This window comes from Columba livia, chromosome 14 (assembly GCF_036013475.1).
Source record: "Columba livia isolate bColLiv1 breed racing homer chromosome 14, bColLiv1.pat.W.v2, whole genome shotgun sequence".
Taxonomy (NCBI): Eukaryota; Metazoa; Chordata; class Aves; order Columbiformes; family Columbidae; genus Columba; species Columba livia.
Window position 1 is genome coordinate 17206587 of NC_088615.1, and position 26867 is coordinate 17233453.

General features: G+C 57.0%; 1 protein-coding gene across 2 annotated transcripts in view; it reads right to left on the reverse strand.

Moving 5' to 3' along the window:
• Positions 1-14884: 14884 nt before the first annotated feature.
• CXXC5 (CXXC finger protein 5) overlaps positions 14885-26867 on the reverse strand; it is a 37849-nt gene continuing 25866 nt past the window's right edge. For both annotated transcript variants that reach the window (XM_065030213.1, XM_065030214.1), the window contains exons 2-3: positions 20682-21746; positions 14885-15908 (exon numbers count right to left, since the gene is read on the reverse strand). In XM_065030213.1, the coding sequence (XP_064886285.1) occupies positions 15864-15908; positions 20682-21467 (831 nt within the window). In that variant the 5' untranslated portion in view covers positions 21468-21746 and the 3' untranslated portion in view covers positions 14885-15863. The remainder of the gene's footprint in view (positions 15909-20681; positions 21747-26867) is intronic.

The window sequence follows — 26867 nt, forward strand, 5'->3', positions numbered from 1 at the left end:
AGACAGGATGAAGGGGGGTTGGAGTCACCAGGAGTTCGTTACACGGCTCAGAAGGAGATCCATGCATCACCACCATCAACCATCGGTACCTGCGCCTACAACAGTCCCCTTACAATGTCTTCTCAACAAGCATTGACCAAAGCCAACCCTGGTTCACAGCAATGGCAGCACTGGACAAGACAGCTATGGAGAGTTACGTAGATTTTAAGTGAGCAGGGACATAGAAGGTGTGATGGAAAGAGGTGGGCAAGAGCAGTGTGCAGAAGGAGGAACAGGAGATAACCAGAACTGACTGGGTGAGATCTGACCATGAGCTTTGGATCATCTGGAGAGGACCAGCTTCCATGACAGAAGGCCATTTGTGAGCTGGCACAAAGATGAGAGCAAGCCAGGAAGTCTTTGGAAGTCACCAGTAAAACTTAAAGAGGGTCAGAAGATCGTAGGTCTCATCTCGAGCTACTCATTAGCCACAAGGACTCTGGCCTTTCAACCAGGCTAATTACTGATTGCTCAAAGGATACCACTTCCCACAGCTGCTAAACTTGCTGACGCTGGGCCCTGGATGTCTTCTATTCTGGGAAGGGGGAGTGGAGTCTCCTAGTGTGAACTTGTAGAGCTGGGCAAAGCCACACTGGAGCAGAGATAAAGTCAAGGACAGCTGCAGCTGCTTGGCAATTGTTCAAAATGAGCCACGAGTCAGTGACTTGGCTATTCTGGGACGAGCTGAGGAGCCAGCGCTGGGAAGAGCAAATTCACAGCCTGCTCGCATGTAGACGGACTGCAGCAAGCCCGGGTGTGAGCACAGAGCAGAGCGGTGTTTGTTGGAGACGCAGTCGAAGACCTACAAAGCCCTGTCCCTGCTCGCCAGTGAGAAGACACAACTGTATATCTGGTATGGCATTTATCTACCAGACCTCACAGGTCTACTACAGGGGAGAGTCGCAGAGGTTCTCCGAAAGTCACAGGGAGAATCGGGTTCTTCAAGGACTTTGCTGCCCCACTGTTACCTAAAATTGGATAAAAGCCTTGTCCCAGGGCCGGTGTACCTGACCCCAAATGCTGCTGGAACTCGTAGTGAACCTGGTGGAGGTTTCCCAAGTAGGAGTCTGTTGGGGATGGGCTGTTCCACTGGATGAAGTCTGTGAGATTCCTTGAATCTGAAACCAGTGACCCAGAGAAATTCTCTCAAATCTTTGCCTAAACCTGAATAGTTTATGTGCTGCTTTTCTCAGCTTTTGGATGGGAGCACAAGTGGATGCTCTTACATGTCCCAGGCAGATCTGTTCCCTGCCTCCAGTTTTCCCATTCTGCCAGCATGGCTGGGGCTGAACTGACCCCGCCACACAGACCCAGTGTAGCTCACCTCCAGACCTGCAAGACTCAGCTAGACAATTAAGCTCTTTGCAAGCTTACCCAAAGGACACCAGGCCTTTTGAGGTCACTCATTGCATATGCTGGAAAGCAGATATGATCTCATTAGGCAAATATTTATGATCAATATTGTCCACTCCGTGGCAATGAATAGCATCACTTGGAGCAAGCAGCTCTCCAGGGACACGGGTTGACAGAAGAGCCTGGGTTGTGTGTGAACCTCTGCTCACCTGGCTTGAAAACACCTACATTTATTCTAAATATTTTTTTCACGCTTCACCAAGAGATTAATTAGCTGCTTGGAAACCCCAGACGTTAATTATTGATTATGCAAAAGATTTTGTTCATCACAGTTGCTGAGCTTGTCAGCGCTGGGGGACCGGATGGCTGCAGACGTCAGGATGGAGAAGACACCCTGGGGAGTGGATTTGCCACCTGCTTTCCATGGTGGGCCTCACTGCAAGGTAACAAGGCTCAAGAAAATAAGCCAAGAGTGGCAGCAAGAGCCCAACCCAAAGAACACTTGCCTTGAGGGCACAGGGAGCTGAGGAAGAGGACAACATGACCCATCCAAGCAACAGATCTGGAACCCTCTGCACCCCAGGGCAGCCAAGCTGATGGATGGGGCTGTCTCCAGGGTGTGCAGGGAGGAGATAATTTACCATCGCCTCCCGCTCACAGCGACTCGCAGCTCCACCACAGCACCCGATGCACCCCGACAGAAAAGGGAGCTGGGGGCTCCTCCTCACCCCGTCCCCACAGCGACAGCGGGCAGAGCAGCCAGCAGCCTCGGCGAGAGGCGAGATGCGGCGAGGCGAGATGCAGCGAGCCGCGGGTGGCAGTGATAAACCTCCTGCAGCGCCCGGCAATTAATCTTGTGAAGCCGTGAGTCAGAGTCACCCAGAGCTTCCTCTCCTTGCCCAGGATGAGCCACCACCTTCTCCAGAAGCTCTTGGGACCTGTAAATGCCACCAGGCTTGGGGAGAGGTTGTTTTTGAGCTGTGCCATCGATCGAGAGCCCTGCCTGCAGATCACTTTCAGATCCCTCTGCCACACCTGCGGGAAATGAAGCCCACCAGTACCCACAAGCTGTGTCACAGCAGAGGAGCGGGGAGTTGTAGTTTGGGCCATCAGGAAAGCAGAGCAAGATGCCATCCTCGTAATAAAGCTTCATGTAAATAGGTGTCAAAAGTGAGAGGGCTGGAGCAGGAGGGAGGATTGTAGGTGTTTAAATAAAGACCCCAGGAAGGAGTGGGCAGGCTCGGTGTGTAACTCACGCCAGGAAAATGCCCCCTGTGCATTTACCCCCCTGCTTCCCCCAAACCTGCCATGGTCCCCAAAGTTTGCCAAGGTTTCCCGGGGAAAAGCCTCTTCCCGCCTTGCCCTAGGCATGAATGCAGTTTGCAGTTTTAACAGCAGATGTCTCTCCTATTATGATTTATAAAAATGTTTAAAATAAATAATGCAAACATATTTACAGGAATGAATTCCTGCTCTTGAGCGCGTTTGTCACTCGGAGGCTCCCGAGCAGGAGCGACTCGCTGCCTGAGTGCCTCCCACTGCCTCCCGCTGCCCCCACACCGTCCCCCCCACCGGCACCACGGCGGCTGCCAGCAGCCCGGGGCAGGGCGGCCAAATCCCAAATCCCCCCCCACAAAGCCTCAGGTCTGGGCCCACACCAGCATTTCAATACAAATGTTGTATAATCAACGTGTTAAATATTTAAAATGGTCGTGCGGGAGAGCTGCCCAGCGGTGACTGATTTCACACATCCTGACAATTTCACGGACCTCTGGGCTTACGTTTCTTGGCAAATAATGAAAGGCTGTTGGAGCCCCTTCCTCGAAGGGCATGTTGGGGAGGTTTGCCCTGGCCGCAACTCCTTCAAACGCGATGCGACTTGTGCCGCGTCTCTCCCACCTCCGCGCCCAGCCATGTCCAATGCTTTTAAGCGTGACCTTCGCGCGGGGCGGATGCAGCCGTCACGCTGCCGAGGTGACTCAAAGGCAGAGCGGGGGGCCGGGGAGGGGAGGACGGCCGGGGGCAGCTGCCGGCAGAGCTGGCGCTTCCAACGGAGCAACTTTCACACCGCTGTTCCAGCAGCTCCGCTCTTCCCGGCGTGCGTGCACACAAAGGATGCAGGCGTACCTGCCTGCACGGCTGCGATGCGAGTGGCCCAATTACAGCTCCCACCCAGCCTGGCCGTTTCCATAGCTTCACAGCGCAGCGCTTCCCTCTCTCGAGGCCATCGGAGCAGGACCGGGCATCTTATCAGCCATCATCCTGCAACGCAGCTCTCCTCTGGGCCCTACCTGCCGACGGCTGGTCTCACTAGCGATGCAGGATAATATCTTTTCCCACCAGAGCTATACGATGATTTCTTCCGGCTGTAATTTTGTCTTGCTTCCAAAGGCACTTGCATAACCAGTGCTGGGGAAGCACAGCACAAGGCAGGTTGGCTACAGGAGCTCCTGGGGACGGGGCATGGGGCAAGAGGCTGTCCCAGCCCAGATGACACCCTGAGCAGCTCTAGTGCTCTGGTCCTGCTTGAGGAAGGGCAAGAGGAGCCGTCCAAAAGGACTAACGGGTGTCCCTGGCCAAACCCCTCCTCAGGGAGGGGAGGCAATGCTGCAGCCCGCACAGCTGAGCTGGGAGGAGGGACAGGGAAGGCAGGAGCTCCTCCTGATGGGCCAAATCCTGCCGGAGTGAGAGCCCCTGGGAGCTCAGATCTGCACCCTGCCAAAACAGACACAGAAATTTGACTGAAAAGGCTGTTCCAGAAGGACACGGAGTGTTTGTGGCCCCCTGAGGCTGGTGACTTGCTCAGGGTCCTGCCTGCTAACAGGCTGCCTCGGCAAGGAGCAGGAGCACAGGCGTGCAAAAGCACGGGACATCTCTGCTGCAACCTGTGCCGCCGTGGAGATGCACGTTGCAGGTGGGACGAGCAGGGGTATTACAAGCTGCACAGCGTTCCCAGGGAGGGTCCTACAGCCCTGCTGTAGTCACGGAGTCGCGGCTGGTGCTGCAGGTTGATGATGGCCCCTGTCTCTGCTCTGAGCTCCAGCACTAGATCCACAGGCAAAACCGGGAGGATGAACTACCCAACACCAGCAAGTCGAGCCTCAGTCCTGGCCAGAGGACTATGACGGCACCACCAGCCGTCCCACCGAGCGCTGCCCAGCAGGGAGGGAGCAGCACACAAAAGGAAGGTTGCCCAGCACTCTGTGTGCTCTTGGTGATGATGTAGGAAGAACAGAACCTGTCTCAGGTCAATCCCTGGCTTCCCAGCTAGGCAACCCGCCTGGAATTGGTCACACTAATAGTTCATCCACTGAAATCTCTAGTTTCAGAGAGACCATAATTATTTGTGAATTTGGGCTCCGTTTGAAAGGACAAAGAGCATCTGTTATCTTGGAATAAGCAAAGTGTTTCTTTTCAACTTCCGTGGTTTCAGAGGAACTTTGCAACTTTTCACTTATAATCCATGTAGAAATGCAGTCAATATCAGCAGTGAATAAAACTGCCTCCTCCTGTCCAAGCAACACTTTTTTGTTTCAGAAAGAATATCTAGAACTGTTCATTTTGGGTTGACCCAACTTGATTTCTTTCTCCTGGCTTTTTGATTTAATAGCCAAAACAACACAACCCCGCTTGTTCCCACAGCCTGAGTATACTTTTTGCCACACATCAACTGCCTGCTTGAAATTTTCCATGCTTTGTGGCTGAGTTAGACTACATTTTTATCTCCAAAATTTAAGCTAAACTTCATGGTCATTTCTGAGAACACAGTTTGCCCACCAAGCAGGACCAGGAAGCTTTCTCACTGCCTTGCCTGAAATCGGGAATGCAACGGCTGTGCTGGGCCCCGATGGGGCTGCTCCGTTCCCCGAGGAGCTGCACACACATTTGGGTGAATTATCAGCCTCTGGAAATGGTTGTTTGCAGATTAGTTTGCAGGCTGCGAATGTCACAGAATACGCTCAGCCTCCGGAAAACCAGCTCCTCCAGCGGAGCAGAGGCAGCCAAGGGGCCGGGGCTCCCCAAGGTCTGAGGACCCCATGTCCCGAGAAGGGCAGCAGGCAGGGCAAGCAGGCACAAGATGCTGCCGGCCCTGGTGATGAGACTGCAAGATGGGAATGGGATGTTCGTGTTTTCTTTCTTGCTTTCTTTGCCCTAATCTTTCAGTGCCAGGTTGGGAAGCTGTACATGCAGGACAGTTCAAAGTCTGGTGCTAGCTCATCAGGTACTTGGCTTCACTCCTAGTCAATGCAACACCCGTCTGGTCCACCCTCCTGGGGGCAGATGGAGGTGATGATGGCCCTTCATACCTGGCTGTTGCAGGGAGGACAGCTTCCTCCAGGATCTTCTGCCATCAGAAGAATTTCATGCCTCAACAGAACTCTACAGGACAGTGGAAGAGAAGGCAGAATCTACCTGGTGAGGGCAAACAATGGTCACTGGGACCAAACAAATGCACAGGACCCTTCAGGAGGAACAGGACAAGGATGACCACTACTGCCCGGGCCAGCAGTACTAGCCTTGCCGAGGCAGGACAGGCTTTGACCCCCTCCAAAGAGGGGAAAGATGCCAAAAAAATGCAACTGGCATATGAATATGATGTTCAGACTGTGGCAGAGGCTGTAACCCAGGCTGAACTCTCCAGCCACAAGGTCCATCCCATGTAGCCAGCGGGGGGGTCAACAGGCAACCCCAGCATGGGGCATTAGCACCCTGCACTCACCCAGCCCAGGCACCACAGAGCCCGGCTGAAGAGTTTCCTCTGGTTTTCCAACCTCAGCACATGTGGGAAGAGGCAGAAGAGCTGCATCGGGCCCATGGCATGCACAGAGCAAGACCAAGGTCCCCAGGATGCAGCATCCACGTGCAGCACCCACGAGTGGGCCAGACCTTGTTTGCAGGGGCTACACTGTAATCCAGTCATATTTTGGGGGTGTCCTTCCCCTCTTCGGAGGTGGCTGGTCTGGGACTTGTCCAGGGCTGGAAGGTGCTGTGAGCAGCAGGGGCTTTGCCTGGGTCTAGGTGGGCGCCTGTTCCTGGGCTTGGAGTGGGGACTGAGTGGGGTTTTGCTCTCCAGCCTGGGCAAGGCAGCAGCTGCAAGGGAAAGAAGGAAAAGGAGAAAACTGGGTATAAAGAGAGGCTGCTGTAGATCTGCTCAACCAGGGCTGTGGCAGCACCAGCATCTGTGTCAAGAACTGGCTTCCCCAAGTTTAGGGGGATGAGAGATGCGTGGAATAAATTACTTGTGACACTGACTCCTACACTTCCAGACTCACGCGGGATTTAGCCACCAGACTCCCAGTTAAGTCAGCGCCAGTTATTAAGGTCAGGAGAAGTCGGGTGGCTAAATCCTATCTGGGGGCTTCAGCACAGCGGGGCTGTGCCAGCACAGGAGACATCCCGGGAGGAAAAGAGGAGAGAGGAGAGAGGAGAGAGGAGAGAGGAGAGAGGAGAGAGGAGAGAGGAGAGAGGAGAGAGGAGAGAGGAGAGGGAGAGAGGAGAGAGGAGAGAGACAGGGAGAGGGAGAAGGAGAAGGAGAGGGAGAGGGTGAGGCAGAGGGAGAGGGAGAGGGAGAGGGAGAGGGTGAGGGAGAGGGAGAGGGTGAGGGAGAGGGAGAGGGAGAGGGAGAGGGAGAGGGAGAGGGAGAGGGAGAGGGAGAGGGAGAGGGAGAGGAGAGGAGAGGAGAGGAGAGGAGAGGAGAGGAGAGGAGAGGAGAGGAGAGGAGAGGAGAGGAGAGGAGAGGAGAGGAGAGGAGAGGAGAGGAGAGGAGAGGAGAGGAGAGGAGGAGATCTTGCCCCTATCCAGGAACATCCTGCTCTGTTTTGCTGCTGGTTCATGAGTGGTTTCACTTATCTCTTTCCTCCTCCACTACCTGAGGTTTCAAGTGCTCCAGGGAGATGTCTCCATTAACCACAGTTTTCTTTAGCAGTTATATTTCATTACAGTCTCTCTTCCCACTAATCCTCCCCAGCTTTCGTTGTTGTTATTTTTTATTATGATTATTTTCACAAACCCTTGGTTTCTAGCTGTACTTAACCTGGCCGTGTCCCTTTAAATACCACAGCCTGGGCAGAATAGGGGATCAGTCCTTTGACAGGAGCTAAAGTCCTGTTTGATCTGGATTAGATGCTGATTTTGCTTACCAGACTAAAGACCGAGGGGGACCATGCAGTGCCTGTGTTTGCACAAACCTGCCTGGTTGCATTCCTCTTCCTCCCCGTGTCCAGCCGAAGGGGCAGCGCTGGGCTGTGCACACAGCTTGAAATCCAGGCGGATAAATGGTCACTTTGTCTGGAGACGTAAGAAAATGGAGGTGGGAGGACAGAGCCGGCAGCTCTGCGCAGTGCTGGAGAGCTGACTCAGTCTGCAAACCCTCCCCAGGGCACGAGCAGGTCTGCACCCTCGGGCCCAGCCCAGTCCTGCTGCTGGTCTTGCAGGCTGGGGCTTAATATCCTGGATCCCTAATGACCCACCTCCTGATGGGAGCAGGTAGGACGTGTGGGCGCCAAGACCTCCACCATGCCCTGTACCCAGCTGATTGGGTTTTCTCCAAGGACACCCATTCCCACCATGTCCCTTCTTCACCCCCAGGTCCCACCTCTTCTCCTGCCCTTTTCTCTCTTCCCTCTGCTGGGAGGACAAGTATTTTCTCTTGCTCCATACAGTCTCCCTCCTCTCATGTCTTGCCCTGCCCTGACTCCAGCCATGCCTCCTCCATTGCCCTGCGCCTCAGCCCCCACTGTGCTCCTGCTTCTCCTGTGAGGGACTGCAGCAGAAACCAGCTCCAGGATGATGGTGGGTGCCACCAGTCAGCTTGGGAGATCCAGGGACCGGAGCTGGCGGGGCGGGGACCCTCCATTACACGCGCATCTACTTGCAGCAAAGCCAATTTGTATCTCCCCCTGCTGCTGTCTCAGTGGAGAAGTGTCAGGACTCACTGCAAGAAGGGAACAATCGTGGGTGGGAGCCCTGGGGGCCAGCAGATCCCAGCACCTGCACCCCACGCCTCACTGCAGGGCATGGGGAGCACATGAGTGGGCTCTGCCCCAGGCTGGTTTCACCCTACGTGCTGCAGGTTAAAAACACCCGGAAAAACCTAGACTAAAGCCTCTGGCTTTACTGGCCTTGCCCTTGCAGCAGGGCAAAGTGGGTCTCTGACTCAGGCAGGCTGGCTGGGTGCAGAGCTGTCCTGAGGGATCATCTTCCACTGGGATGGTGCCCACGTCACTCAGCAGGAGACCTGTGTGCACAATGGGAAGATAGAAGGATGTCAGTGGTGGCGATGCCACCACCACACGAGCAGGAGCACCCAGAGGGTCACTGATTGCTGCTGAGCTCTGTGAGCACTGCCAGGGTCCAGCATGATCCAGCTCTTCAGGAAAGAGGTGCAGGACCTGAGGGTCCATTCTCCTTGGCTGGTCTGCTCCTGATGCTGGAAAACTGAATCTGCCGGAGGTGGGGCAGCTCATGGCCGTGCCACTGCTGGAGGAAGGTATTGTTACCCGCAACAGATGGAGCTTTAAAAAGAACAGGGACAGCAAGTGAGATAAAATGCAGAAATTAATGACTGTAAAGGTCGAGCGGGATGTACTTATCGAGTTCCCAGTGCTTGGAGGTGAGCTCGCCTGATGTGCACTGCTGCAGTCCCAGCCCTCGTGGCCAGAAGGCAAGCAGGCACTGACATTGCCCACACCCGTGTCCCCCAAGACAAGAGGGTGCCCCCACAACAGCAAGGGGTGATGAGGAGCTGCAGAAACCCAGGGCTCTGCCAGGGCAAAACGATGCTATGGCATGAGCAAGTAAGAGAGGAGATTTTCCTATTGTCTTGTTCCTGTCCATGGGGAACCCTCATGGCAGAAGCTGGCCTTGTGAAATGCCCTGGATATCATTCCTCTTCCACCAGGAGGAGGAGAACAGGCAAGGCCAAAAACTAGGTGGCACCAGTTGGCACACTGAAGAAAAGGAACTTAACAATTTAGGAGGCCTCATCCATGCTTGCCCTGTTCTTGTAGCCTTCCTGGGTTGGGTATAATCTGCTCTAAGTATGTTGGCTGGTGGGTTTGCCCACAATACACAGGCCAGCAGCTCCTCCAGCTTGTCCCAGCCTTGCTTGGGCTCAGAGAGATAGGCTGTGATATAAGACAGGCTCAGGGCACAGTGTCCAGCCAGCCCAGCTGCAGGAGGCGCCAGCCCAAGGCCCAAAGGCACAGCAGGAGAGGACAGGACACCCTTCCTGCCCCGGGGGCATCTCGTCCTCCAGGCCTGGATCAGAGGCGCAAGGGGCTGCAGGGCTGGCGGGTGGCACAAGGACAGGGCAGCCTGGTCTTGTGTTCCCACTGCCCACAGTGCCAGCTGGACACCTTCACGAACCCCACGTCCAGTTGCAGCACAACACCCTCCAACCGATGCTTCACCAAGGCTGGTCAGCATCAGCATCTAGCCAACGGGAAGGCAGGTTCTAGGCTGCTGCAAACCCCCCAGCCTGGACTGGTACCTGTCGCCTCTGCTAAGCCCCTGCTCAGCCACTGCCAGTCACCCTTGGTCACCCAGAGGTTGAAGGCTAATGCCACGCCAGCCGCTCCCTCCCCTGCCCGATAGCACAGCGTCTTTCACTGAGTAGCCTCCTTCTGCTGTCACAGGCCGACCTATTTCTCACAAATCCTGACTGCTCTGGCCTTAAAACATCTTGACGCAGTGCTGAAACCGGCCTTGGCACAGCAGTGAGTCCCCGATTTAGCAGGAGCTGCCGCGGCTTGTCGTGGGCTTTGTAGCCAGCAGACATGGGCTGGAAGAGCAGAACAGCTCCAGTGTGGCTCAAATCGGGGGGCACCTCCATGGTCATCAGGAGTAATCGGGCACTGCTCTTGACTAAAAAGAGGGACACTACTGCTCAACCAGGCCAGATGGTCCTTGTTGCCCACAGACTCTTCCTTGCCGTGGGATGCTTGAGGATGGGATATACTGCTGAGGCTGGAGGAGCTAGGGATGCAGTAGATGTTCTCCTTCATACAAGCAAAACTGGCACAGCCCAAGCACTTCTTCACACTATGGGGTGCAAGGATGGGAGCTGAGACCCCAGAACAAGACAGCTTCCTTCACAGAGGCAGCGCTGCTGAGCTGCAGGTGAGGTGCCAGGTCCAGTGGCACGTCCGTCCCCAGGGCAGGAGAACCTCGAGCAGCTTCTGTGCAGCCCCAGCTACAGAAACCACCCAGTGATCCCTGCAGCAATGTCCCCAGCCTCCCGCAGCGCCGCAGCAGGGCGGCCAGCCAGGGCACTTGGCCAAATGGAGCTGCAGCTTTGCCTTGATGGGGACCCAGCACACCCCTGGGTGGGCTGGTGGAACACCGGAATGGGTGTCAGCTCCCACCTACAGGATCCTTTCCAGGGATGCTGCTGGGTAAACTTCCTCCTGCCCCGGCTCAGGCACAGAGAGATCTTAACCTGTGGTGGTAGATCAGGAAGCCTGAAAGTCCCAGAGGTAGATTAATGTGGATGTCAGGCCTTCAAGTGATGAAGGATTTCCCGTGGTTCATGTTCATAGAGAAAAGCCGTTTTCAGACTCGCTCTGATATCGAGACACTAATGTGAGCAGCATCCCAGAATCCTGGTGGGACCCTCATGCCCCCCACCCCACACCTTGACTCAAGCAGCTCCTGGGGAAAGAAGCCAACACAGTGCTCATTCCCAGTGGAGAAGCTATGAGGAGACAAGGGATCCTTAGCATGAATTTGAAAACCGGGCAACTACTAGGAAAAACTTCAGCCAGGGCTGAAAATTGGGACAGAAATGTCCCAGGAGCTGTGTGACATGGGGAAGGTCACCTGGCCAGCTGCGGGGAGCTGAACTGGGGGAGGTTTATTTAGATTAACGCTCCCAAGCGAGCTGACCCAGCAGCCCCAGGTTCCAGCCTTGAAGACAAGCAGGCAGCCTGAGCAAAGCCAGCTGTGTGGGGCTGAGCATCCCCCACTGCTGTCCCTGCCTGCTGAGGGACAGTCACCCTGGGCAGACCTGTGCTGGTCATGTCCAGCTGCAGTGGGGCTGCTCAGCACCAGGACATGCTGCAGAGCATCCACAGATGGCCCCACCTTGCAGGAGATGCTAGATGGGGGGCTGGCCAGACTCTGCCTTGATCCCACAGCCCCCCAGGATGTGTGATGTCCCTACTAAACAAGCCTGAGCTGATCCCACCACCCCAACCTGCTACTACCCTCTTGCCCTCAGTGTGAACCACTGGGTCACCCAGCAGCTCACAGGACTCCATGCTCCTGACCATTCCTGTCCCACCACGGAGGATTTCACAGCCCACAGCCCCTCGTGGTCCCATCAGCCCCCTTCCACACCCCCAAGCCCCTGCAGGGAGCGTGACTGCCCCGGCAGCGGGAGCGGGCCGGGGGGGTCACGCCTGGCCGGTGGCGCTCGCAGCGAGCCGGCCATCCGGCTCCACTGAAGCACATTTTGTTTGGCGCTTCCTGCATCCTGCCCCATCTCCGCATTGGGGGACGGGTCAGCCCAGGGTCAGGCCACTAATTGCAGTCCCGGGGATGGCAGTCCCGGGGATGGCGGGATGAGGCACCCCAAACACAGGGGAAGCAGTGGGTCCCGCTGCAGAGAGGGATGGGTGACACCCCTCAGCCAGCCCAGCACCTCCCCAAGGCACTAGGTGTCCCTGCAGCAGGACAGGATGTGTCTCTGACGCCCGCGCAGAGGTTGCAGCTCTTGCTGCTGACTCTGCTACAGCTCACCCCAGAGTCAGGACTCCAGACGTGATCCTCTCCCAGCCTGGCCAGCTCCACCATGCAAACTCTTGCTGGCATGGCTGCTGTGCCACTGCACCAGACCCACGCCAGGGTCCATCTCCTCCTGGCATCACTTGCTGGCACCTTCCCACGTGGAGCCACCAAGGTCAAGGAGAGGCTCGGACGTGGCCATACCTTCTAGGACAGCACACTGTAGAGGCTGCAGCATGTTGTGTTGCCCTTCGGCTAACTCTGTTTAATGAGGATGTTAATTAATAACAACCCCAGGCCAGCCCTTGTGGTAGCACCCAAGTGCTCGCCCAGTGCCGTGCCGAGCTCCCCATCCCACGTGGCTGCCAGTGGCCACCCAGGTGCCCAGCCCTGGGGACAGCAGCCTGGATGCCACATCCCTAGCAGCAACTGGGCAGGCAGTGGGGGCAACCCAGCACAGGGGCTGTGGCTGATGGTGGCATTGCAGCTGAGCAGGATGGAGAGGGTGGGCTTCACCCCCCGGGGATGCCTGAAGTTTGGCAGCGCTCCTCAGCGAGCACAAAGCCTCCACCTACATGCACTGGGGAGGTGCAGATGCAGCCCAGCATGGAGATGAGGTACAGCTGATGTGGAGGAGCCAGCCCACAACCTCAGCACCCCATCTCCCACCTCCCCACCCCACGTGCAGGCAGGGTTTGCATCCCTCTGGCTCCGTCCTTTCTCCCCAAGCTGTTTTCCCATGGTGGGAAGCCTCCGCTCTCCTCATCCCCTGCTAATGCCAACATCCCCCCTGCAAGCACCGTTTGCTCTAGTGTGGCTGCCTTCCCCAGCAGTGCCCACCTCCTCCGCTGACACCCAGGGTCCCAGCAGAGCTCGTGTCCCCTGGCAGTGCACTGGCCGGAGGAGCACTGGGCTCGCTGTGGCACTAGGGCAGGGGCTCCGGCAGGGCATCGTCTCCGAGCCCGAGCCTGTCCAGGCAGTGGCACCATGCAGAGCAGCTGCACCGTCCTCCCCTGTGCTCCCCCCACAGGGGCCGGGTGCTGCCCCACACCTTCCTGAAGGGCTCCAGGGAGGGTTTGGGCTGCCACAACATGCCCAAGAGGTGATGGGGGACACACGCCCTGTGCTTGTATTTTCCTGGGTGGGCGAGAGCAGAGGTGGGGACACTGCTGTCCCTGGCGGGGCAGGCAGCAGAGCCTGGTTTGCCTCATCTGCAGCTGCCCCAGCGGCACCTTCACGATGGCAGCCCCTGCACTGCACCCGCAGCACCGAGCACAGCCCCGGCGTGGTGACAGGGACACCATTCTGTGGGGCAGCCCCCAGTTCTGGCTGCTGGTGGGATGAATCAGCCCCCCCACGCCGCCCCCGGGGTTCACGGAAGGCTGGGTCAGGGGCCCTGCATGCCACTCCCAGGACACAATCCCAGCATGGGGTGGGGGCTGGGCCCCCCCAGGTGCCAGGACTGTGCGTTCACACAGTCCCAGCCGTTAGCCACAGTCATAAAAAAACAGCCAGACTCCTTTTTCCCGTAACACCCCCCCTAGCACATTCCTGCTAAGTGATTTCGGCTGTTGCCCAAGCAGCACGAACTGGGACCAGCTCCCCGCAGCCCCTGGCCAGTGCTGCCCCAGCCGGGGTCCGCTCTGGGTTGCCATGACCAGAGCACTCCTGGGGTGCAAGAGGGTCCGTCTGCCCCTGCAAGCCTTCAGCTTTGTCCCTCCCCACACCAGCCTGGCCCCATCACCGTCACAGTAAGCTCCAGTTGTCCCCACAAGGACCCCTGTGCTCAGCCACCGGTATGACCTGGTTGAAGGGCTACAAACCCCCGGGACCTGTGGGGCGGCCAGGTGGGGGATGCTGGGGGGCGCATTTGGGGCAATTTTCCCCAAAGACTTTCCGCTCAGTCCCAACAGGTCACTGCCCAGCAGGGATGGAGCGCAGACATCACTGTCACCCCCCTCTCTTGTGGGCACACGTCTGGCTAACAGATGCTGTCCCAAACACTGGCCAGAGCCAGAGACAAAGGCTCCGGCTACCTCGTCCCAGGGAGGCAGAGCCAGCGCTGCCAGGCCCAGGCAGATTCCAGGCTGGGACAACCCTGCCCGTGTGGCCAGGAGACCCCCCCAGGGGTGGCGGGGGACACACAGCCCATCTGCCAGCGCGATGCCAAGCACCAAGCACCGGCAGTGGCCCTGCCAGCTTGTCCACGGCTGAGCCCATCCACTGTGCCCTCCATCCACAAGAGCTCCCACTGACCCAGTGCCGGCCATGCTGGCCACACCAGAAAACCATCGGCTGCACCAGCCCCTCAGCCTCCTGAGCCCACTCACCTTTAGGAGCGAGCGCATTCTGGACGTGTCGCGACAAAACAAGCCTCACTGCGGTTCCCTGTGGTACGTCAATGATATTGTTTTACCAAAAACAAATGGTGTTGGGCTCCTCGGTACAACTCCAGGCGGGTCAAGATGGGAAATACCCGCGGGAGGAGCCGGGGCTGGCTGAGCCCAGCTGCTGCGGGATTAACCCTGCGGGTTGGGCAGCCGGGGTGGCTCCGGTTCAGCCCATCGCACCGTCCCATCACACCATCCCGCCCGCACCAGTCACCACCGTGCGACGGCACCGGCAAGATCCCCGGGGACCTGGCGGAGACCGCGTCTGGCAGCAGTGGGGACGGGGCAGGTGGGGACACGGGGGACCGGCCGCCATCAGCACTGGGGGGCCGGGACGGCTGGAGAGGGGGGTGGGAGAGAAATAACAAAGCTGTAAATCATGACACAAAACATGCATTCATTTTATTCACAAAAACAGCCTGGATCGCTAAAACATTACAAACAGCATTTCAATTTAATGATGTAGAGAGAGCTGGAGAGACGGGGATTTGAACAGAAGAGAAATATCACTTTTCGTAACTGCTTCAGCACAGGTCCTGCAATATTATTTTTATTTTGATTTTTTTAACTTCAGTAAGTTTACAAAAATTACTTCTAGGAGTAAACCATTGCAATTAGGAGGTTTTTCTGTACGCAGTGTTTCTTGTTCTATATTAATAAACTAACAATGACTTTTTTTCTCTTTTTTTTTTCCTTTTTTTCTCTTTTTCAAAGACAGCCGGTTGTGTAGCAATTGTTTTCTTCCACCTTTTATACCGAACCTCTTGCGGGTTAAACTTACATAGGTGAATGGCTAGGAAAAGGGATACTACATCGCTTTAAACATATTCTCATTTATAAACATGAAGTTGAGGCATTCTAGAAACTATCCACTCTATTGTATGATGGGAAAGAATCAAATAAAAAGTATAAATGAGGGTGCAATTAAACAACTGTGCTAAATTACAGTAGTGCTTATTAGTAACTAGATTTAAAAAGGTTACTGTAAATTTACATTCCCTACACAAGTACTGCATCTTTCACACATAAACAACATCAACACCAAAACACAGAAAGAAACTGATTGTCCATACTCTGTCTATTAAGTCTTGGTACTTTACAGATCCATTGTTTTTTTCTTTTAATTATTTTTATTTGAAAAGCAGTTAAATGTCTGACTAGGACTCGAAGATGTTAAAACGAACGCAAAAAAAAAAAAAAAAATTATAAAAACAGGAATGAGATTTGCGAGAAAATATTTTTGGTTCTAAAGAGACACAGGTGCATCCATTCATTTCAGCCAAAATCCCTTGCCTGAGACAACACAAGCAAGCAGTGACATTGCACTTGGATGACAGAGCTTTGGGATCCCCGTTCCTACTGGAACCATCTGAACGCGGCTCCTGTGGGAAGCATCACCTTCTGGAAAGGAAGAGAGACAGGGAGGGGGGCAGGAGAAGGGACAAGGCATTAGGTCGGGTCCGGTACAGCCGTGTGGCACCGGGGTTGTGCACCCCCCCGCTCCATCCCTGGCACAGGCTCTGGCACCAGCCTGGGCTCAGCACCCCCCAGCACAGCCGCGCATCCTGAGGTTTCCAGCCCACCGGCAAATGTCGGGATGGTGGCCAGAGGAAGCCAGGGCTCCCCCCACTGCCCCCCCTCCCCGGCACAGCAGCTCAGCCATTGTTCCTGTGTCCCCACGCCGCAGCCGGCACAATGGCGCGGCCCCCGATTTCCCCTCAGCCGATAGCGAGCACAATGGCTGGGCCGCGGTGAGCTGGCATGGCCAAGTATGGTGGACCCCTCACTGCCAGCCCCCACCTTCCCTGCCACGGACAGGCACCCATCAGACAGAAGCCCAGCCAACAGCTGGGTTTAGGAGGGCATTTAGGGGGAAACTGAGGCAGGAGTGAACTGGCTGGGCTTGGGGACACCAGACCCAGGAGTAGCTCAGGACACAGGGGACATCATGCTGCTGCCACCCAGCCATGATGAACAACCTTGTCTCCAGCAAAGCAGACCTGAGTACCACAGGGGACCTCCAGGCATCTCGCAGGGGAAGAGGGATGAGTCCCACCGGGCCCAGTCCAACACAAAACAAAGCGCCCAACAACAGACAAGACCTCTTTGAAGCCACCTCCAGGAAAGGTGGTGTGGGCCAATGGCCCCAGTGACTCTGTGGTCCTCTGGAGGGAGAATGTTTCCCAGATGGATGAAGTAGGAAGCCTGTGCAATGTTCATGAGACCATGGGTGGAGTACGCAAGGACCACAACGTCTCTCAATGCCAACAGCCCCCAAGCAAGGCCAAGCCATGCTAGCCAGCAGATAGGGCCACACAACCACGACAAGGATGTGACTCAGAGGGCCCTTCGGTTCCTGCATTTCCAAACAAGAGAAACCAATGGGAAACAAGCCACAGGCTGCGGTGACAGGCACGGGGCAGCAGCTGGACTGCCACAGGGCATTCGTGGGGACAGCCAGCCTCAGCTCCAGCACCAGCTCCTGGCATTGTGCAGGACTAGGGCACCTCGTGTTGTCCCAATAGTCAAAACCATGCCATGTTCGGGTCCCTAACCCCACGCAGGAGACAGCCAGCTCTGACTGGGTCCTTCTCTTGGCTCAAGACACCCACTAAGCCTCAAGGAGTAACCAGGGCAGTGTGTCCCCCCCAGCCATGAGGGAGAGACCCCAACGTGCTCACTTCCACAGACACCATGACCCAAACATGGGGCTTGGGCAAGGGGAGGGGGCATAAAAGGCAAGAAAGGGCAAGAGATGGTGACGCCCAGCTGGGCTGCTGACAGGCTGCACCTTCTCCTGCTCCTAGACTGTGTCTGGTCCTCAGGGCAAACTGAGCTGGGGCAGCCAACAGGCAGAGAGCTGTAGGCATCAGCGCCTCCCCAAAGGTCTCTGCAATACATAACCTGGCATCTGGGGAAGACACAAGTGCCTCTGGCCAACCATGCCCTGGGCTGTGGCACAGCACATCAGCAATGCTGGATCCCGCCCAAGGTGTGGGATGCAGGACCTGCAGGGCTGAGTGTGACAGACTTGCCGGCAAGGGCCATCTACTGAGGTACATCATCCCAGGAGAGAGAAACAAAGGGAGGAGCTCCCAATGGGTCTGAGAGGACCCATTGGTCTGATGTCTGATACGGATCACCTTAGACACCTCCACCTCTCCGTTATTGAAGGAAAATAGACAACCAGCTCTAACATGGATGCCCAGGATAGATCCCGCCCTTGTCCCCACAATCATGAAATCACAGGAGGCTTTAGGTTGGAAGACACCTTCATAGACCATCCAGTCCAACCACCACCATGGGCAGGGACATCTTCCACTAGACCAGTTTGCTCAAAGCCATGTTCAACCTGGCCTTGAACACATCCAGAGATGGGGCACCATAGCTTCTCTGGGCAGCCTGTACCAGTGTCTCATCACTCCCATCATAGAACATTTCTTCCCTATGTTCAGTTTAAAACTGTTTTCCTTTGTCCTGTCACAACAGGCCTTGGTGAAAAGTCTCTCTCCATTGAGACTCATGCGAGGGTGGTGACGCTACAGCAGCATTAGCTGGGACACCAAGGCACTTCACCAAGGCTTCTCCAGATGGAGAACAGCTCTATCAAGTCAAATCCCTACTATCCATGACCTTTGTGTGACCTACAGCTCTGGAGACAAGCCCATGGCAACCTGTCCAGGGTTGGCCACCGGCCCCCATGAAAACTCCAGGGGTTGCTGGCCCTGGCAGAGCCTGGAGGAGCCTGGTCAGGGCAGGGATACGCTGCTGCCTGCTCTGAGCATCCAACCTGCCTCAGCAGCCTCATCTGGCCACCACCGCACCGGGACATCAATGGCGACCAGTTATTTGTGCTCTATAGATGTTCAGATAAAGCTTAACAGTGGTAGAGGAATTTACCCCAATTTTTACGCTGTCATAAACGTTTCATTCTAATTTTTTTCCTGCTTGATTTTAGATCAATGTTTAATCACAGCCATGGCCCCTCTCTGGGCTCCCAAGGATGCCTCTCTGAACATGCAGGGCTGGCAGACCAGAGTCACCACCACTGCCATTCTCCTAGGCAATGGAACAGGTCCCCTCAGAGCAGGATGATGCTTCATAAAGCCCTGCGAACTTTTCAGCCCCATATAAAAGGCCACCAAACAGCCTTCTCCTGTGCCAGCATCAGCACTATGGTGTGATGACGCCCCACCAGGACCAGCAGTCCATGGAGTCCTGAGTTTATGTGTCACCAGATGACTCTCCACCACAAGGCAGGTGCCAGTGGCTGCCCTAGGGTTGGCCCAATGCAACGCACTGCCAACGCTGGTTGACATGGGGTGAGGCCTAAAAACTCAGTCATTTACCCAGGTGGTCTTGGGACATCAGCGGGGGTCCCAGCAGCCATGACCCAGCTACATATGGCCACAATCTCAGTCAACTCTATCAACACCAATACACTGCACAAGTGGATATCCTGACAGAGGGGAGGATCTGCTCTGAAAAGGGGATGGTGATGCCCTGGAGCAACCCACATCTGCGCAGGCATCCATCCCCACCAGCACAGCATCTCTTCAGCCTCAACAGACCTATGGTTGTGCCCAGGAGGGATGGGGACCCACCCTCAGTGGGGTCCAACTCTGTCACATGAAGAGCCTTGTTTCAGTGGCTTCAATTTCTCAGCCAGCCACACGATGGGGAAACCAATCAAGGGGGTGACTGTTTCATGGGCTATTTATCATCTCCAGGCCCGGAGCAGCGCTGGGAGAAAGGAGCAGCTCCTCCGGCTGCTTCGAGCCCCGAGTCTATTGACCCGATTTAGGACTGTTCGGAAAAGATGAACTTTTTTATTTTCCCTTTCTCCCTTTTTCCAGATCACTGACTCAGCAAATTAGAACAAGAATATAATTTAGCAATACAGCGGCTTTTGAAAGACACAGTCCCCCTCTCCTCATCCCCACCGCCCAAACAGGTTTTTTTTTTTTTCTCCTTCACTATTCATTCAGAGCTGATGCTAATTGAAAAACGTACAGCGTGGCTATGAAAACGGTGGGTTGTCTCCTCGGGACAACCAGAGGATGGGCAATGCCCTTGCGCCAGGATGCCCGATCCAGCTGATGTCTGGGTGACTTTAAGCCCTCACCAGCTCTGGGGATGTGCTCCACGGGGGGAAGAATAACCAATGGCAAGATCAGTTCCCAGCAAAATCAAACCTGGCTTAACTCTAACACACGAGGAACCTGGCTGATGGGTCTTGGCCCAGCGCAGGCTCTGCCAGAGCAATGTGCCCCTGCACAACCCTCGCAACATGTCCCAGTGCCTCACCCATGCCATGGAATGCCACACCACGCCACCGCAGCTGCCCACAGCCCTGGCTGAATTTCAGACCCACATGATGACCCAAGTCACTGGACTTTTCCAGCACCCCCCACGCAAATATCGCACCTCCCCAGCGGATTTGGCCATCACCACCTCAACCCAACGGCGGCTGGCAGTGGCTCTCGGCCAACGGCAACACCCACGGGTGGATGTAGTCTGTACTGGTGGCAGGTGGTGACAGCCTGAGTATGTTCCAAAAGCCTCACACTGGGGACACCGGGACCCCCAGCGAGTGCTGCAGGGACTCACCCTGACCGCCTGCACAGACACCGGCCCAGGGACACTCGGCACAGCCTGGCACACGCTGCAGCCATTTCCCACCCCAAACCAAGCACCCCTTTGCTCCCGCTCAGCGCGAAGGGGCTGGACTCTGGCCGCACCGTGGCCGTGGGTCTCACCGCCACCGACTACCCTGAAGCTCTGCCCCGAAAAGCTGTCTCCTGCATCCCCATGGCCGGGTCAGAAGCTGCTCCGTGGCTTGGGGAGCCACAGCCCCCCAGGACAAGGGACACCAGCACTGAATTCAAGCAGGACCTGCTGCTGCCCGTGCTTGCGAAGGGGAGAGTAAAGCCCCCTGCACCCAGGGACCCCAGGGGAAGACCCCAGCCCTCCTCCCCAGGCCAACCAACATACATAAGGGAGGGCAGGGACTGGGGGCACTGGACAGAGCACACATCTCACTGTGAGAACTGTCAATGGAAAAGGGAAAAATAAAAAAGTAAGAAGTACCAGGCGTTTTATTATCTAGGGCAAGATCCGAACCCAGGAGCGCAGCCCGAGGAGGGGTTAGGGTGCCTGAGAGGGGCCGGTTACCTCCAGTGCTGCAGAAGGCTTCTTTTTGAGTTCTTCACATTTTCGGAATTTGCAAATCTGGTGGCCAGTTTTGCGATTCCTACAACTGCTGCACTGCTCGCAGTTTATCCGTCTTCGGCAGGGCGGGCACATGCCGCATCTTTTCCGTTTCTTTTTCCCCGAATTGATGGCAGATGCCAACTCATTCTGCATGGGATACTCTGCCAAGCCAGCCATATGGAGCGCGCTCTCTGCCAGAAACACGCCGGCAGGGGTCATAATGAAAAGGCCTGGGTTGATGGGAAAAGCCCCCAGGTAAGGAAAATCAGAGGGGCCGTTCATTGTCTCTGCAGCTGAGACTGCCTCCATGTCAGAGATACCAGTCCCGTGGTCGCTCGCTAGAGGAAGATGCTCCTGTACCACTCTTTTGAGCATTTCTGTCGACTGAGCAAACTGTTGTAGGGCGGTCTGTCCTTCTGCGGAGAGCTCTGACACCCGGTCTAATTTGCTCAGCATACTAGAGATGTTTTTGTGCTTTGAGGTAGAATGACTTTTATCCACAGTTGCTTCGTTGCCATTAGCTAAGAGGTTGCCTTTCTCTGAATGTTCGCTTACCGAGCTGCTGCTACCAAAGGTGGAATAGTGGGAGAGTGGACGGGACTTCTTAAGACTTTTGTTCAAAGGTTCACTTATTATTCCACTTTTGTTCCTCCTCTCGGAGTTGACAGGGGGTTGAGAGTCATCTTGGTTATTTTTTTCAGTCTCTGGCTTGTTCCCAGTGTCTTGATGGGAGCCCGAATTTGACATGGTGCCCAGAGCACAATAACAAAACCAAACCCAAAATTAAAAAAAAAAAATAAATTTAAAAAAAAAAAAAAAAAAGGCAAATGCAAAAAAACCCCAAAACCCACCCCCAATGCCAAAGCGAAAGACCCCCAAAGCCCTTCTGGTAGCAGCAGCCGCCAGGGAATGCTCAGATGGGAACGTTCATCAACAAGGCGTCTCCTCCAGCGCCGGCTGCCGAGGGCTTCAGTCCGATCTCAGTGCACAGACATACTCTGCGGCTCTGGTACACAACACGCGGCTCTGGAAGTGGAAAAGAAAAGAGAGTTAGCGCTGGCAAGAGCCAACGGGCTTTTCAAAGCGGCCCTTCCTCCCCCTGCCATGGAAGTCTCAGCACCACGAACAAAGGAACTCCAGGGAACGGACCTCGGTGGGGATCCGTTCCGCTGCTCTTTAAAAGCGTCGCCATCCAGACAGAACTGGGGGGTCACTGGGGAAGTCCTGGCCTGGTAGCAATGGCATCGTGATGCTTAAAGGCTCTGTGTGCCCAGCTCTCCTCCCCCAGGGGCCGCAGCTCCGGGGCAGTCACGGGGCTCATCTCCTGCTCCACTCCAGCGGCGTGTGGCCCCACGCCGGACAGGACCGCAGGCGCCCATGGGATGTTCCCGAGCCGGCAGCCAGAGCTCATGCGAGGGGTACTCAGTTCCCCACCCTGCGGCCACCCATGTCCCCCCAGCTGGGTGCCAAAGAGCCGGCAGGTTGCAGGGCTGCATCCCACACTCCCCGGGATGATGCTGCTCACCCAGCTCAGGTTCAGCTGTGCCCCTCACCATCCCGCTCCTCCTTCTTTTCCTTCTCCTTGTCCTGGACCCCTGTCCCCAGGCCAGCACCGCACACCAGTGCTGGGCAGGGGAAGGAAGCCACATAGGGAACTGCAGCGTCTACCTCCAAACCCCACCAAGAGCTGCAGCGTCTGCCTCAGAGTCCCATGGGCAGCCTTGGTGTCCACCTCCAAAGCCCCCAGGGAGCCAGAGCATCCACCTCTATGCCCCAGTGCTGACCTCCTGCCATGCCCCGGCGTTCTCTGCCCGCTCGCCCACCACGGGCACCCAGCCACTCCAGCAGAGGCAGGGGCTCAGCGGTGACAGCAAGAGCCCCACTCAGCACCACTCCCCAGAATGGGGGCGATGCCGCTGTCCCTGAGGCGGTTCCGGGGCAGCTGGGCCCAGCGTGGCTGCAAACACTTGTTGTTGTGAAATTCCTCCTCCTCCCCTCCCGAGCACGCACGCACGCACAGGCACCGCCAGAGTAATCAGGCTTTAGAGGAGAAAAGCTGCAGGGCTTAGCGGAGCAGGAACCCACGTCCCCACCCCGGCAGCAGCTGGGGGAGGGCAGCGCTGGGAGGAGGCCCCTCGCCCACCCTGTCCCTCCACCCCAGCAGCCTCCAGAGTCCGGGCAGGGATGTGGCCATGTGCAGAAAGCTCTGCCGGGACTCCTGCTCCTGCCGGGGGACGATGCAGCAGAGCGAGGGGCATCCCGGCACCCCGCTCCTGCTCATCCATTACCCTTTGTGTCCCCTTTGTCACAGCCGAGGTGCAATGCAACCCCAGCCCTGCTGCAGCCCCAGACCCTTCCCCATGGACACAGCTCAGAGGCCAAGCTGCAGCCATCGCCATTACGGCACTGACGGGGACAAGGTCCCTGCGCCAAACACCACAGCCCTGACAGAGGAAGACAGCCTGTCTCAGCCCAGTGCCAGAGCCAGCTCGCCTGCGGAGAAACCTCCCCGCCCTCGCACAAAAACCGCTTGCTTCAGCTGCTGCGGGATTTGAGACGCAGCGCGGATCGATGCAGGGCTCGGGTTCCAGCCTGGAGCTGGCCAGACCACGTGGGGAGGGAGGGCTGTGGCGGCAGGACAGGATGCCCTTCCCCGAGCCAGGCGGGGGGACACGAGGAGCGGGACGGGGTGCCCCCCACATGAGTGCTGGCAGTGTGGGTGAGCCGCCGCCATGCAGCTGGGGCACCCACCCCAGCAGCTGGGGAGACGGGGGACCCGTCCCTGGAGGCGTCAGGATGGGTCACACCTTAACACCCAAAGCACCGGGCGCCAGGGCTGGAGTGGGGAGCGCGGCAGGAAAAGCACCGGACGGGAGGATGTGAGATAAAGCACCCGGCGGCGTTATCTGCCGCCTGCTCGCGGCCGCCTTTCCTGCGGTCCTGCGCCTCTTCCGTCCCGTGGCGTGGTGGGAGCTCGGCCGCCGAGCAGGGAGCCAGCACTGGGACAATTGGCCCAGGATTTACCAGCCTCATGGTCTTGTAACCGTGGTGCTGACGCAGCATTAACCAGGGTCTCCGGCCTAACCAGGAGCAGAGCAGAAGAGAGAGCAGGAGCTCAGCTCACACCGCCCTGGCACAGCACCCAAGCTGTGCCCGCCGGGGGCTCACCGCCACACCAAGGGGATCCCCAGCCCCACGGCACAGCGTGGCGGGGTCCAGGTGCCGAAGCGCTGACTGGAGGAACACTGTTGGTCACTGTCTCCGTCATTTCACATCTGTAGCCAGCGGTACCGGCCAGCCTTTCCCAGCTGGCTCTAGCAGGCAGCTGCCCGCTGGTCCCACCCTGTTGCCTAAACTGGGTGCCAGCAGCTCCCAGCCCCCACCAGCCACAGCCTCCTCTGACCAGCACTGACGGCTGCAGAGCCTGGAGCACAGACCCCCAAGCACCCACCACTGTGGCTGGTGGCACTGTGGGACAAGACCACCCCGGTCCACCCAGCGCAGCTGCCCTGTCACCTGCGGGGACAAGGGGCACACCGCTGTGTTCCCCTCAGGTGCAGCCGCGCGAGGCTGTGCCTGGCTGCTGGCACAGGGTGCTGTACCGAACTGTGCCCAGCTGTGCCCAGCCATACCGAACGGTACTGAGCTGTGCCAAGCAGTGCCACCGCACAGCCCTGCCATTGTCCCAGCCACCGCTCTGCCGTCGACAGCTCCTGCCATGTGTGACCACCCGGCGCTGCCCTCCAGCCCCCCAGAGCTTGTGGCAGGTGTGTCCCTACGCTGTCCCCCACAGGCACCCCAGGACCAGTTTGCCATGGGGTGCCTGGCTAATTTGCACAAAGGGGGTGCTCCATGCACCCCAACACCGGGGGACCACCTAGCTCAGCAGGCATCTCAGGCGCTCCTTGCCAGCCTCTGCCCGGCTGGATTGCTAACTGCAGCGGGGGGGAGAATGAATGATCTTAATCCCTTCTTTATGATTGACCCGAGTAAAGACCACAAGGGCCCCCCCATCCTGTTTCTGCCCCTCTTCCAGCCCCCATCCCATGGGAAGGTGACGGCAGCGTCATCTGGGTCCCTGTCAGAAGGTGCTTAGTCCAGCGGCATTAAGGGGCACGTGATGGGCTCCCTCGCCCGGGCCTTTGCACCAGCAGCTTAGCAGCCTGGAGGGACGCCAGGGTTCAAGGGGACACCACCAAGGTCAGGAGGCCCCAACCCACCCCGGGGCGTCCCCGGCCCTTTGCAGGACCCCGCTCCCCCCAACTACAGGCTGAGCCAGCAGCTGTGGGAAGAGCCTGAAAGTCGGGTGCCTCAGGGTGATCAGTGAGCTACAGCACCCAGGCCAGACTGTCACTTGAGTGTCACCCGCTTCACCCTGCCCACTTCCACCCAGAACCACTTCTGTGGGTCACCCCAAAAACCTGCACCCCAGGATGCTTGGCTGGGACAAGGCAGCGGTGCTATCCCGTGCTCGGGGGAAAAGGGGGCTCTCTTTCCCCCAGGGCTGCCCAGCACCCCCACATCCCTCTTCACTCTGCCCCACAGCTCCTGCATCCCAGCACAGTGCTGCCCTCAGGACCGTGCTGCAATGGTCCTAATGGCTCCGACAAAAGAAAAGGGCACAAAAGGATCACTGGAGGTCCAGCACCCATAGAAACCATCCCCATCTGATGGACTGAGTCTCCCTGCTGATGGGCACCATTCACTGTAAGGGGGGCAGTAGGAGAGGAGCTTCGTTTCTCATTAAAAAAATTACAAACTGTGATTTCCAGCCCCCTACTCTGTGTTATTTCACTGCATCGCTGGAAAGCCATCAGCTCCTGCCAATGTAAAAAGTCTCGCCTTCGAGAAAGAACTTCTACTTTCCTTTAATTTTAAATAAATCAGCCTCCTCCCAGAAAAGCCTCCGGTCGGTCAGCCGTGCACAGACACGGCCGTAAAGGGAGAAGAAAGCAGCAAAGGCGAAGCTGAGCTGCTCCCGGGCTCCGGAGACAAAGGGAGAAAATAAAAGTTCGGCTTTTTTCTAATCCCTGGGCACTGGGTGGGCACCAGGGGTGGCGGGTTTGTCCGCTCAGAGCAGACAGAGGACGGAAGGGACTCCGTCGTCTTTTCAGCCTTGAGAAAGGCGGTAATTGTCCCCTCCGCTGGGTTTTTGTCCCCGCTTCCTCCCCCTTAACCACATGGCCGCCCGCCCAGGGCGGCTCCCACCTCCCTCGGAAAGTCCTGGTGATGGACAGATGAACAGAAGGATGGATGGACAGACTTGGCTGCACCACGGGCAGAGGTAAGGATGGCGTCCACCACCCGCACCCATCCCTCTCCAAGGCCAGAGGCACCTGCCCAACTGGAGGAACCACCCGCAGCTCCAGAGGGGGGCCAGAGGTGGGCCCCATGCTCGTCAACCACACTGGCCAACAGCCACAGACTTGACCTCGGGGTGGCCAGCACTGCAGGGTAGGAGTCCCAAGACATCCTTGAGGCATCCTGGTGTCTGAAACACACCTTGAGATGAGAAAAGCCAGTAGGTAGGACAGGACCACTGCACTGCAGCACCAGCATGAGTCAGAGGGTCCAGCTGCAACCCAGGTCAAAGGCTCACGAGAACAAACAACACCAGGACAAGGTTCAAGGCAGCTCCAGCCCCAGCGCCACAACACCCGGCTCAGCTGCCCAGTACCCAGTTCACACAGCAGTCGACCTGCTGCTCCCTCCACTGGGTGAGATGGGTCAAGTCAAAGCCAGTGGTGACATCTCATCACAGCTTCACCAAGCAGAAGTCAGGCAGCCGGTGCCAGATCAAAGGGCTACTGGACCTCTCTGACCGCAGCAGCAAGTCCTGAGCTGCTGGGATCCCAGCCAGGCAGGGTACAGACCCATGGCACTGTCACCTCTGGGCTGCTGCTTCTGCCAAAGCCGCGCAGAGAAACAAGGTGAACCAAGGGAAAAATCAAGCAGCAATTTGCCAAGGCTGAATGTCCCTGGAGGAGATCCATTCGGGGAGAACACAGCGTGTGATAACCAGGCACGGACACCCTGAGGCAAAGACAAGCACACTCATCACCCACGCTGTTTGCAACCTCTGTCAACCCAACAGCCCCCAAGCTCCGCTCTTCCCAATCATCCTCCCCAAAACTGGTCCAGCCAGAA